The sequence below is a fragment of the Necator americanus genome, chromosome X, assembly GCF_031761385.1.
Source record: "Necator americanus strain Aroian chromosome X, whole genome shotgun sequence".
In the NCBI taxonomy this organism is placed as follows: Eukaryota; Metazoa; Nematoda; class Chromadorea; order Rhabditida; family Ancylostomatidae; genus Necator; species Necator americanus.
In genome coordinates this window covers 34127904-34141522 of record NC_087376.1, presented here as the reverse complement: position 1 = coordinate 34141522, position 13619 = coordinate 34127904, and the positions used below count along the sequence as shown (strand labels likewise).

The 13619-nt window shown below is 40.9% G+C and overlaps 1 protein-coding gene across 3 annotated transcripts; it reads right to left on the bottom strand.

Annotated features, from left to right (window-relative positions):
• Nucleotides 1-1332: 1332 nt before the first annotated feature.
• Nucleotides 1333-10881, bottom strand: RB195_026279 (uncharacterized protein; the record flags this gene model as incomplete). 3 transcript variants are annotated; one of them, XM_064214761.1, is made up of 15 exons in its annotated part: nt 1333-1347; nt 1435-1449; nt 1527-1619; nt 1825-1905; nt 4461-4556; nt 4707-4862; nt 4931-5045; nt 5122-5231; nt 7113-7316; nt 7370-7433; nt 7816-7827; nt 8392-8463; nt 8525-10643; nt 10719-10765; nt 10829-10881. In XM_064214761.1, the coding sequence occupies 15 exons, from the start codon at nt 10879-10881 to the stop codon at nt 1333-1335; spliced, it is 3252 nt and encodes a 1083-aa protein (XP_064070641.1). The 3 variants fall into 3 exon arrangements, with proteins under 3 accessions (XP_064070641.1, XP_064070642.1, XP_064070643.1); XM_064214762.1 differs by lacking the exon at nt 7816-7827; XM_064214760.1 differs by lacking the exon at nt 10829-10881 and having other exon boundaries at nt 8525-10821.
• Between the last annotated feature and the right edge of the window lie 2738 nt (nt 10882-13619).

Genomic DNA, 13619 nt, shown 5'->3' with positions numbered 1-13619 from the left:
AATCATTCCGAACTTCTGAACTGACCAAAAGAAGTATTATCTTTGTTGCGACTATGAAGAATGAAAATTCTGTGTAGTTGAAAAGGAACAGACATCAAATCCGTAAAAACTATGAACTAACAGGTGCCCTAGAAGCAAAACAAATGATAAAACTAATGGAAATGGACTTTGTTAGGAATAAGGAAAAAGTAATGATAACTATAAGAAGCAAAAAGAAAAGTACCGAAAGTTCACTGCATAGAGGAAGTTCTGTGCAGGCGTCGCATCGTCATGTTGTAACATGTTTTACGCTAACTGTACTTTAATGCGCGCATTACTTTACTTCATCTCTTTCATGAACGTAATCCTGGCGGAATGCATACCACACATTCCATTCATTTTACGAGCAGTCGAAGCCTCGGTCTCTGAGGAACCTAGTGTTTTGGACCTGGGATTTCTAGCAATGTGTGCCAAATATGTCCTTGTTATATCGTCACGTGAAAAATCAGGCACAACTTGATAGGGCCTTCGTGCTCGGTTATAAACAGCCAATTTCGGCGATTACTACCACTCCAGATCAAACAAGTAGTGGATTTCCGGTGGAGCATTCGTGTACTGGATAGTAGATTACCGAGAGAAGGGTGATTCCGTTCATTTGTTCCTGATTGCCGTAGAAAACGGCCCGGAAGATACGGCTTCGAGCGTTCCGGCGCATTATTTTCTACGAGTTCGATTGGAGCGCGCCAGCCCTCTGCGCGCGCCGAATCTTCCGGGCCGTTTTTTACGGCAATTAGGAAGAAATGGACAAAATCACCCCCCCCTCCATAATCTATGATCCCGTATACGAATACTCCACCTGAAATCCGTACCACCTCAGATTCGTGGGGTGATGCCTTTAAGTCAGTATAGTGCGGGTCCCATTTTGAACGTTAACCAGATTGAAGAAACTTTTCTTGACCAATCAAAGGTCTTTTCAGCAATAGAGTGTGGTCGTTTTGATCACTTTAGATGGAGCAATTATTTTGGAAGTATAGATGGAGACGAGAAAAGGGGAGCTGGACCCAGTAACACTCCCGTTAAAGCTTGTACCTCATGTAATATAATAAACGAATATCAAGTATTTACAAAGTTTCAAAACTAATTTACTTCGGATCCACTGTCAAAGACGACCAATCGTAACTATGATCGGATTTTGGATTATAGTCCATGTATCAATTCAATTAAAATATACGTCGCATATTCCAGAACACGAATGTACTAACTAGAGTAGAATATCACATAAAGATACTTGTAACACGGACTACACAAACAATAAGCTGGTTGTAACACACAACAGCAGTGGAGGACCTCGCTCTACTCCTCATATTCCTAGAAAAAAAAGAACAACATTGTGCACAAATCCGAAAAAACAGTAACTTGAAATGGAACAAATCCTAATTAGAACAATCTTCTGACCTCGACTTCTGCTTCCTGAATTAAAAAGAACGTAAGAAAGCACCACACTGTTAGTTCTACAAATATCAATTCTTTCAAACAATTTAACACACTTCTTCATCCCTTTCGGCATCGAGTTTCAGGATCACCTTTTCGTAAACAGCCGGTGGTGGAGGAACACCAGGGAAACAGGGATAAGCATTCTTCTAAAATTACTTTCCAAAATACATAACATGACATGGACGAACAAACGAACAAATCTGAAAACCTTCAGACGCAAGAAGAATGTGTGGATACCGTTTGATGGAGCTTTCACATAAAGAAATTATGAAAATTACACTATCCACCTCATCTTCTCGCCCAATAGGCTCACACAACATGAACGCAGACAGAAAGGGAAAGAGCACATACATTGTCATACATACTTCGGCGTTCCATGAAATTACGGCGATCAATTTGGCGATCATACTTGGAGAATATTTGAACTTTTGGCTGAAATGGTGCTTGGCGAAATCATATATCATTCTTTTAAATGTAGGAAGAGACGAAAAACAAAACAGTTCCTACTAGTGGATGCTATATTTCAAAATTCCAATTCCTTCGTGGAATAGGGGTGTGGCTTGGAAAGAGAGCCTGCGAGTACTGTATTGAGTCTCTAAGTATCAAATTGTCAAAGAGGCTACTGTCGTTTACGTCGTATAACACTATTTTTGTGCAACATAAGCTAACCGCATTTGTATCAAACCGTCGCAGTTCAGCGTCGTAGTGGAACAAAATGCTCGTCTCAATACTCATTTTCATCTCTGCCTTAATATTTTTTTTTTCAGAAGTACAAGAATCTTCCACATCTGATATTGACATGTACGAAGTGATCCACCGTTACCAGTTCTTGTTTGGAGCTTTTGGAGAAGTTTTTTTTGTGGAACGCGTATACTTCTGTTACTTACTCTTAACGTAAAAGGATGGCAGCGTTTATAGTTAGATTTAGAGCACGCCCAGTGCATCGTCGACAAAAGCTGCCATGAGTCATTTAACTCAAAAACATGTCATTTTGGAATTGTAGGAAATAGATGTTTTTACTATAGAGAAAAGGCTCAAACTCTAGATTAACCCGAATTTATTTATTTACAATTTATTTATAACTGAAGAAAAGGCTGCATTTCCGCAGCAACGAGGCAAAAGTTCCGTGTTCGTGTTTGGTAAAACCGTGATCAACTCAAAAACAAAAACGATACTTGTTGATGAGTGACTTTCCACACTCGTCGGAAATTGACAGCATCTCATATCGAAGCATGGATTGATCCACAACAAATGAGTGTAAATGTCACACATTTCTGACGTATCTCAAGAAATCCCTTTTTTTCCTGGATTTGCGTTCCAAGAAATCTCCTTCGGATGCATCCGACAGCATAATTGACATTCCAACCAATATCAGCTTTTTGCTCCTTTTGGTTTTACATGCTAATGTATGTTGTAAGAAATCAGAGAACTTTTTTTTTCAATACGGACGGTACAAGAGGTATATCCAGGGAAGAGAAGCAGAAGAAAGAAGTAATTTTCCTAAACAATTATTAAAAACTACTCGAGTTGAAACTAACTTAAGCCTAGTGGAGCTGCTTTTAATTATGTTTCACTCACGTTACATACTGTCATAACAAAAAACTGGACATAAACCGGTTTTGAACTAATATTTGATGTTCAGTTTCAGTGCCCCAAAATTCCGCAGCAAACAGTTTCAGCTCATTTGAAATTACAATCAAACCGCACATAACAGCTTAAAATTGTACGTTCCGCCACGTTTATGGAAAAAAAAAATGGACTCTCAAATGGCGACTGGCGAGTTGTTTTTATCACAGCACAACCTGCCTACAAATATTCTACACCCGAAAACTCCATTATTCCAGGATAATTGTCCCCGAAAATAACGTTGACGTTGCTTAGGATCGGATAAAAGCGACTAGATTTATGTGGAATTGAACAAGCAGAATCGACCGAGATTTGGGCTGAGGGAATCAACTCCGCAGTAAAACCGCAACCACGGGCACAACCGCATGTGCAGTCCCATACATCCTTCAGCTAAGTCAGGTCGTTTCCACTCGAATAACCCTCTTACTCCCTCTTGAACTGTTATGTGATCTTCGTATGGTGATCTACAGTTTTGGATGAGTTGCACGAGCTCTGGGTCGAGATTGGCATTGATCCATATCGCTTGCGTTCGGGGCGCCTTCGTGTTCGTCGGATGAGGAACATCAAAGAGTTAAGTGATTAACTTCATCATAGACTTCATAAAGAATAATCCAGACAGATAACAATTTCAAATAGAAGAATCATAAGCGTAGGTAGCAGTGTATTCTTTCTATTGCTTATCCCTTTGTTCCCAACATTTTGATGGCCCAACTCATGTCAAAAACACTCTTGCGAGGGTTTCATAATGATTTGCTCTGTAGGTGAAACTTGGAAAAGTGTCGACATGTCGATATGACTTTGACTTCGTTTGTGATTGCGAAAATTTGTGTGTATTTTTGACTTTGGTACATACGTCATGCAAAACACTTCTATTGTTCTCTGCGCTGATATCATAGAGTTGTTATGATTCATTAAAAAAAGTTTTATGTGATTCCTCGTTGAAACTGGAAGTTCTGGTTTATTGGAACCAATTGATTTTTCATCTTATTATTTGTATAGAGGGGTTGTACCGACGGCCAATGTGCTCGCTTCAATTTACCGGCATGATGTTGCAAATATATCTGAGAATATTAGGTTATCATCGGTACTGGATGAAAAAAACCATCAACCAATTCGTTCGTTCTTAGTTCGCTGAATCTCAGATGAATTTGTAACATCGCAGAAATGGCTTAAAACTTGTAAATCATCGGAAATGTTGCATGATTGCAGTACGAATTGCCATATTCTTTCTAATGTAGAAAGTTGTAGAAACTTTCTGTACGGATCCGCGTTTATGACAAAATAAAAGCGTTGGGCTTAGGAGATGCTTTTGTTAGGAGATACTCTGGTAATCTCCAAAATTTACAAAAACACTAAGTTACCGGATACTTCGAAGAAGCGGCGTCAGTAGGATCGATTCCTTTCTTCAGAGCATTGTTACGCGCTACCTGACGTTGACGTTCATTCAGTTCTTTCAGCTTAAAAATCAATATTTATTTGCTGGTGGGAACTGTTCAACGTTAGATCACCTTGTGTAAGCTGAGGTGAGTCTGATAGACGTATGAAATCCATTAATTTTTAGTAATCTTGACTAAAGGATTATTGATTTAAAAAAAAAAAAAACTCACATCGTATTCCTGGCGTTCATGCCGTTTTTCTAAGTCATACTTCTCCGCTTCAAGTTTACATATTCGTTGGTGCAGTTCTTTAATCTTTGTTTTAAGGTCGTCAGGAGGCAAGTCGGAGGAGATTGGAATGCTCTTGTCAACGGCAGCAAGGAAGGCCTAGGCAAGTAATCATTTCCTCAGTAACCACCATTTTTTACTACGATTTATTATTTGGATAATATTACCCTCTTCGCCTCCTCTTGCTGCTCTTTAGTCATACCCATTTCCTGCTTTGCTTGAACAATATTGCCAAATTTGTCGTTGCGGTTCTTCTCGGATTTTTTCGGAATAATGAAATTTCTGGATAAAATTATGCTCGCTGACAAAATGAGTCTATATGATATCACTGGGGGAAGGAAAAATAGCTTTATCATACCGGCCACCCTGTCCAGCAGGAGTCGCAAACTGGGCGGTCATTTGTTGCTTTTTCATCTTCTCTTCTTCTTTCTTTCGTTTCTCCTCCTCCTGCCTCGCTTTCCGCTCTTCCTGCAATATCACACCTAATTAAAACCAAAGCTCTTTTTTTTTGAAATCGAAGATACCGACAATGAGGATTTTATCTATAAAAATTCGATGAAATTGACATCTTTCTTCAAAAAAACATCTTCATAGTCGTAATAAGCATATGTAAGAAAAATAGTGGGTGCTGTTTTATGGGATCAGGCACAAATGTAGACTAAGAACAACAAAGCCGATCAAAATCGGTAAAAGTATAGTCTTGTGCCGGTAGGGCAAAAAAAGGCAAAAAAAAAATTCGCTACAAAATTTGGTTTTAGTTGGTTCACTTGTAGTGAACAACGACATTATACGCACGACAGAGCAGAAATGTGCTTACCACAGTGGTAAGATGCGATAACTTCTGCAGAGTTGATTGTCCGACACAGCCTAATATCAATCAACTCAACTCAACTCTGAGAATCAACTCTGAGGATGTTTACTCTACTCCATAATACTTCACTGAGAAAAAAGAAAGGTCGCGAACGATGATTATGCTAAACAGCAAGCTTGAAAAGTTCGCGCACTAATTCTTCGGTGCAGAAGTATGTGAAGTTTTATATATTCCCACAAGTGCATCGCCTGTCTCTAATCGATAGCGACAGTTCGTCGGCGAATTACTTTTGAGTCCGGGTCGCACCGCTGGCACCAGTAAGTACAGTGTCTTAGCTGGGACCTACTCATCTAACCAACTATTGTGGTGGATGCCGCGGCCTTCTGAAAGCTCCTTTCTTCATCATAAAAAGGAGCGGGGCTCCGAAAAAGGGGCCCGCGTTCAAAAAATGGACATAGATATTTCCGAGTGATCTGCTTATGCGCGATTTTTTTTTTCTATGACCGACCATGCCAAGAGAGCGCAAACTACAGCGCAACTAGCGTAACGACATGCGTTGCGATGGGCCTGGCGACCTCGCACTTTCGCCGTCAGCTTGAGGAACCCGCCTTTCGTTGTCCATGATTTTTTCACTTAAAATTGCTTGTAGTTTCTGGTCCTCAAACATTTCCTTCGCCGGAAAAATCAGAATAGCTTTGATGACTCCAAAACTGATCTTAAGTTTTTCAACTCCCAGTCTTCTGGTTTCTGGTCCGAAATTACTGCCAGGTTCCTTGAAAGATGGGACACTGTCAATGATTTCCTCGGAAATGCGTCCCCTATTGACATTTAATCCGTAGAAAACAGATCAAAATCTTTACACAGGATGTCGACTCGTCGTTTCGATTTTTGCGAGCCTGCAACGGCCCCTTTCCGTGTGAAGTAGATTCCGACAAATCATAAATTGGCTTCAAGAGACTGCTATTAACATCTACGGATTTGATTGGAAGTAAATGAAGGGCTTCGTTTCAGTAAGAATTTTAATTTGTTTTTTTTTTCTTCACGTTGTACACCACCAATCAACTTATGCTGGATACCCTGTTGTTTAAGTTCAACAGAGTACAGCAAGAAGAGTGCATGAAAATTTCTGAAGATGATTATTCGTAATCACGCCATTCGTATAGCGAGAAAGAAATCCAATGAAATCGACATGATCGAAGACGGGCGAAGGTTCGCCTGGTGGGTGCAAAGTTTGCTTCAAATTGATGTAACGCCGACAGCTTCTTCCAGTTTCGTTTCACACATGCACACACGTTGCAGACAGAATAAGCGCGTTATTTTACGGGATGATGGTCGGTTGTGATATCCACCAAACAGTCATTTATGGCGAGTGTTAGCAACTTTAAACATTTCCTGTAACTAACAGCGCACAATGAAGGATAGGTAGCCCCCCTCTATACACACATCTTACTCTTTTCAGTTCTAGGCACGAACATTCTTTGACTAAGAGACTGTACGCGTTATAGGATGAGAGTGGTTGCTCGTTCCAAAACACGTACTTCCTCCTTACGACGTCGATCCTCTTCTTGTTTCCGACGTTCAGCCTCAGCGCGTTCCTCCTGTTCTCTCTCCAGTCTTCGTTTCTCCTGTTTCTCTTTTAGTTTCTTTAGCTCTTCTTCTTCTTTCTCTCTTTCTACACGTCGACTCTCGTCGTATTCTTGAAGAAGCTTCTGCTGCTCCTCCACCTGGCGCTTCTTTGAGGCCTGGAATGAGGAAATACATGGAGGACTTCGTTATCGGGATAGAAAGTGATTACCGCTATAGCTTTTTCTGCTTCAGTCATGCCATCATCGTCTTCTTGAGAAGTCTTCACTTTATGCCTGCAATGAGAGGGGTGATCGCTTTCATAACGAATCGTAATATGCAGTGAGTGAGTAAAACTCTCCGTTAAATATGACATGCTCAATGTAGTGTAAACACGGTGCTAGAAACAAGTACAAAGCGATCGCAAGCACGTAAAATACTTAACATTTTGTGTATTACTACCAAAAAACCTCATGCAATTAGCAACCACAGCCACTACGTGCGGTTGTTGAAGCGAACAAGGCGGTCCCGCAGTTGGTTATCAAAAGCTTGTTTGCTGAGAGACGAGGAGAAGATTTCAGAAATCTTGCTTGTGGATGACTAGTATGAAAAAGTCCTGTTTGATGTTCCTCTGACAATATTTGTTCATCGGCAGCCAAAAGACGGAAATGAACTCACCGGCGCTGCTTACTGCAATGAGATGACAATTATTTTCGATGAGAAACATGCATGAAATGAGAACAAAAAAAAAATCTCAAGGAAATTTTAAATGCTAATCCTAAAACGTTTTATTCACAGGGAATATCTAAAATCTGACATTTTTTTGTTACACTATTTTTTTAAATTAAGGAATTGCCTGTCATAAGAGTAGTATGATTGGAATGTGGAGGTATTAATGCATATTATGTTAAACTTCTAACTCTGAACTACCATCGAAAACAAACTTTTTCGGAACAAACCACATTTTTCACGGGTATTGATGAAGAGTAGGCATTCCAACAAAACAAAAACAACTAACAAAATTCGGACTTGATACATAAGCATTTGAAATGTTATGCCGGATTTTAATGTATTGATTCTCTGCGAAGTGTTATGCAAAAGCCGAGGTCACTCGGCTGTTACGCCAGCAGATGCGATGAAAATCGTTGTACCAATTTCAAATTCATTTCACGTAGCAGTAAATAGTCGGAGCTATCTTCGAGTACATGTTCTCCCCTTTTTCTACAAAAAAATGAAAGAAAGAAAAAAAAGAACCTCTTTTGGGCGTTGACTGATCCCTCGGCCTCTTCTTCTTCAACTTCTTCTTCCTCTACTTCCTCACCAGAGCTAAATATATATACCTGTGAATTATCAGCATTGATCAATAATTTTTGAGTGCACGTCTCACCACTTTCTTCTCCAACGTGGTGTCCATCGTTTAGGTCGTCTGATTTTGAGTTTCTTTTTAACAGCATGATCAACTTTCCTCAAAGAAGGACACTCCAACAGATGGTCCCTCTTCGAGAATTGTTTCACGCTGCGATACACCCTTTTCAGACAAGGTGGCGGAGAGTGGCGATGGGCTTGCGGCGGTATTCGCGGCGGTGTGGGAAAGCGCAAAAATTCTGCTTGTGAAGGTAAAGGCAATAGTATCTGGCTCACTCCAGGCAGTACTTTCTGCGGCGGCGAAGCACGTTGCTGGAGTGCTTTTGGTCGAGGTATGTACTTAGTCCTTCTGAACTGTTCTACAAGCAGATGATCAGCATAAGAGAACTCCGCGATTTTGCTTCCTTGACACATCGTAGCTCCTCTAGATGTCGCGGTCTGATCTAGGGAGCTTGGAGTGTTTAAAGAGCTGAGAGAGGGAAGGAATGCGTTTCCCTGATATATGCTGTCAACGTTAGACTTCTCTGAGGGTGGTCCGGCTGGGGCAATCTCCTCAATTGACTTCGTTGGGATTTTCTCCGCCTCCGTTCCCGCTTTTTTGTCCTTATCGAGTTTATTCAGCGCTTCCGCAGCATCAAACTTCGGCTGCAGGAAAAATTTCGGGATGATCAGACGATTCACCTTTCGCTGTCGCTTTCCTTCTTTCGATTCTTCAACCGCTACAGAGCGATCCAATTTCCCAACTTTCTTCCGTGCAGTGACATCCTGTGACACTGTCCTAGACCAAGGAACTACTTCCTTTCTCCCGAAAACGACAGACCTGTGGACGAATTGGGGACGAGTGCATGTCGGTAGCACGATTGCTGCGGAACACTTATTAGGTGCACGTTCTGTAAGCCTTAAATTCATCCTAACATTCCTCTCTGGAAAAGATTCTACTGTTCTCGTAGAAGCCTGGTAGAAGCTGCAGTGCTGAATGGAAATCTCAGCCGTAGACGACACCGAAGATGGCTTGCGTTTAAGCCTACACAGCAAGGTTTTTTGCTGCTCCGCAATAGTGACAGGTTTATCTTCCTCTATTTTGTGTCCGTGCTTCAGAGACCCACAATGATGACTCCTCAGTGATCTTCCTGCTGATCCATCGTTGGTTGCTCTTTCAGATTTGTGCTCAGTGAGAGGACGTTTCAACTGTATTGGTTTACGGACGTCAAACGTTGCGTTGACTTTTTCGCTTTTTTCAGTGTTTCTCATTGTTTTCTTGGCCGTATTTGACTGTTGCTTGCGCGTCAAAGCGTGGGAGGTAGTTCGCGCAGAATGGGCTGGACGCGCACAAGCGTAGTTGAGCGCTTCGTTTCGATTCGATTTGACAACTACAGGCCTGCATTCTTCTCCAAGTGCTTGCTTCTGGCTTAAAGCAAGGGATACACTGGAGGTGCTGCTACTGGGAGCCTGGCAGCACAGCATCGACTGCAAACGAGGGGAGGGACTAACGAAGACTTTTGTGCAGACATCAAACGATTCTTGCTTACAGAATTCTACGTTACAGTCGATTTCTTCCTTGTTCTCCAAGTTGTTACGTTCGCTCTCATCATCAGTGGACAGGCCAGAATCGCTAGATGTCCTTCCTCGGTGAAAGCGTTCTTCACGAATAATTGGTATCTCCTCCCACGCTCGTAGGTACTTGGACTCATCTTCGGCACTCAAACCTCTAGACCTTAAGAGGTCGTCCACGCGATTGTGTGCGGCAAGCAAACGGCTTATATATTCATTTTGGGTAATGTCCTGAATCTCTTCATGCATGCGTGATGAGAATTCCTTTTTTTCAAGAGGACGAGATGCACTGGGCCCATCGCCACTCAACAGTCCCTCAGAGCCACCGTTGTCTTGCTTTCTTCGTGCAGTAGTAAACCCACCGTCTGGATCCGACTGTTGTTGTCTACGCTGTTTCAGGAGGCTCTGGGTGGGACTCTCAGTTGCCGAACCTTTTCTAACCCCATAAAGCTTTAAAAGAGTATCGGTCTCATCACTAACTGTTGTTTTCGAGGATTCTGTACCACTAAGGGTCTTACGGTCCCCAGACAACCTACGAGAAAATAGACGGGATGTCGACAGTGCGGATTCTCTATTTGCTGAATCTTTGCCTGAATAATCACGCAAAAATGAAGTTTGTTCTCTATTTGAAGTACCTGCAGGTAAGAAATGTGATTCATATTTACTCGAAGTGGAAGCGCTAGCAGACGCATTGGAAGAAAAAGGCGACGAGCTATATACACTTGGTACTTTTGTGTTAGAAGTAAAGTAATTGAAACTCGAACGCATAACCCACTATTGTTCCTCCTCGTCAGACATAGCAGATTGATCAGACTGAAAGATTAACATGTACAAAGTTACTTTGACAACTGAGTCAGAGGTAAACGTTGCGGCACTTTTCTTCTTAGCTACTATATCATCTCACTTAGACCCAGGGGACCCTCAGTGTACAGCTTGACACAGTCGAAACTGAAAAATACATTATTTAGGGACATTATTCGGAGTTAATAAATTGTGCTGAAGGTCCACCCGGGCGTACAACTGACTCGCAAAAGCAGGTAAAGCGTGAAGAGAGATGCATGAGTGAGAAAGCAGGCATCAGGGGTGTGCAACTGGGACTATGACTGAGGCTCTGTTGTGATCTCGTGATAGCGGAGCCGATATTTACTTTCTGGAGGGTTTTTTTCTTTCAAATCAAATAGCTCGTGCAGTGAGGACAGCGATTCTTTGAGTGCTATCCAGTTCATCGGCAATAAAACTATAAAACCAGTCATGTACAAGATGCCCAGGTAGACCGTCATCACAAGTTTCATCCACATTTATTTTCAGGGCGCAGTTCACGGAACATAAAAAGGAAATCATGTGCTGAAACATTCAACGTACGTTTAAAGCAAATACATACAAAAAAATAGGCAAGAATTTTCTAATGTCTGAGAGAGGGAGTAAAAAAATGAATCAGTAGTTGAGCGAACATAATGAACGACTGACTTTAAGACCTGCAAAAAAAAAAAAACCATGAAAAAAATTACTATGAGCAGCAAGTGTACCTCCCCCCATGGATGGTCGCCACCTACGTTAATTGTGTTTGCATGCTTTCTTCGAATGGAGAATGTCAGGAATGCTTCCTGAATGCGTTTGTTGGGAGTAATTTAAAGGCAGCATACCACGAATCTGAGGTGGTGCGGACTTCAGGTGGAGTATTCGTATACGGGATCGTAGATTATAAAGAGGGGTGTGATTCCGTCCATTTCTGCATAATTGCCGTAAAAAACGGCCTGGAAGATACGGTGCGTGCACAAGGCTAGCGCGCTCCAATCGAACTCCTTGTAGAAAAAAGTGCGCCGGAACGCTTGAAGCCGTATCGTCCGGGCCGTTTTCTACGGCAATTAAGAAGAAATGAACGGAATCGCCCTTCTCTCAGTAATCTACAATCCAGTACACGAATGCTCCACCGGAAATCCGTACCACTCCAGATTCGTGGGGTGATGCCTTTAAAGCAGCTTATTACTGCTCCGAATGGAGTGTCCGGCTAACCACAAAAAAGGCTTCGCTGGGCTCACGCAATAGTACCATTTTTTTTTAGCATGAATAGAAGTGTGAGAGTAACAGTTAGAGCCTGCAAAACATCCAACAACTAAATCATAGGAGCATAGGAATCCGCAGATTACCTTAGAAAGTTCGAAAAATTTGAAGGTTTCTTCTTAAAAATTCTAATCATCCTATGTAGAAACCTCAGCTAACATCTCTTCACTGTCTTCAAATCAAAAGATGGTGAAAATTATTGAAATTGACATTTGTCTGGGGTTTTGTCCACCACATATCGATATCTACAACAAACTCTCCTGGGGAAGTTCCATCACATAAGTAGAAGATCGAAGCGGTAAACTTGCTGCGGACACGTAGACTTTTGATAAAATCGACTATACATGGGGGTAAAGTTCCATTCAATTCCATATGTTACTAAGAGAGAAACCGAGAGTCAACTCATCCAATTTTCCGCTTCTTTGCCGCCATGCCTCCTACCTTATCACCGCTCGCTAGAGTGCTGTTGAACACTTTTTTAAATTTAAGCCGACGTAACGAATGAGTTTCACCTCCAGTGAAAAAGAAGTGGGGAATACTCTCGCGGGATGGTGTTTTCAAGCAATTTTTACTTATCTGGTGAGAATTTTTATTTGCAATTCACTTCGTTTCCAGTTCTTTCTTCAATCCAGATCGAAAACAAATAGCTGTACTCGCTGTTTGTGAGAGCGTACTTCAATCTGATTCTAACTAATTTACAGATTTTATACATAGTTGACAGATCTCTGCACATCCCATATTAAGAAAAAGAAAATCTTCAAATGCTGTTTTGTACTTGAGCCAAAACGTGTGAAATTTGCCACGAACTTCTATTCTGGTAAAACCCATTTAATTTCAATAATAGCTAATATAGCTTATACATTTAAAAAAGAACCATTCAATTAAATAGAAAGCTGACAACGTTTGAGCCACACACACTTGATAGTTTACTAAGTCCTAAGGAAAATAGTGAAATGGGAACCACTAATTTGTATGTGGCGGAACTTTTTCAGAACTAAACAGCTGCTTATGATCGCTAGGAGCAATGTGTGGATGAGGCGATGATGGTCAACATTCTAGAGGAATATCCCTCATAGTATACAAACGTCACAAATAATCTTCATAGAGATTTGAATATCCAAATGTTTTACCATGTCTTACATAAAAGATATCTTTTCAATTTTATGCGTGCTTAAGTTTCTATTTGTATTATTATGTATTCACATATTATATTAGCGTTTATATATTTAGTTTTAGTTACAAAAGTTTAGCAATTTTCCTACCTTCAAGCTTTTGCTTCAATTTTTCATTTTCTCCTGGTTTAATCTAATACATACAATCGAATGTGAGGTAAGAAATGCAATTCTATTAAAAAAAGGCAAAAAATGCTAAGGAAGATTTTGCAAATTTAGATTTATTGGTAACAAAAAAGGTGAAAATTTGACAATTTTTTTAGTCCTTGTATTACTTCATTAGTTTTTCCCTTTGTTGCTCTCACGTCAATAGTATTTCCGTTACTTTTTCCT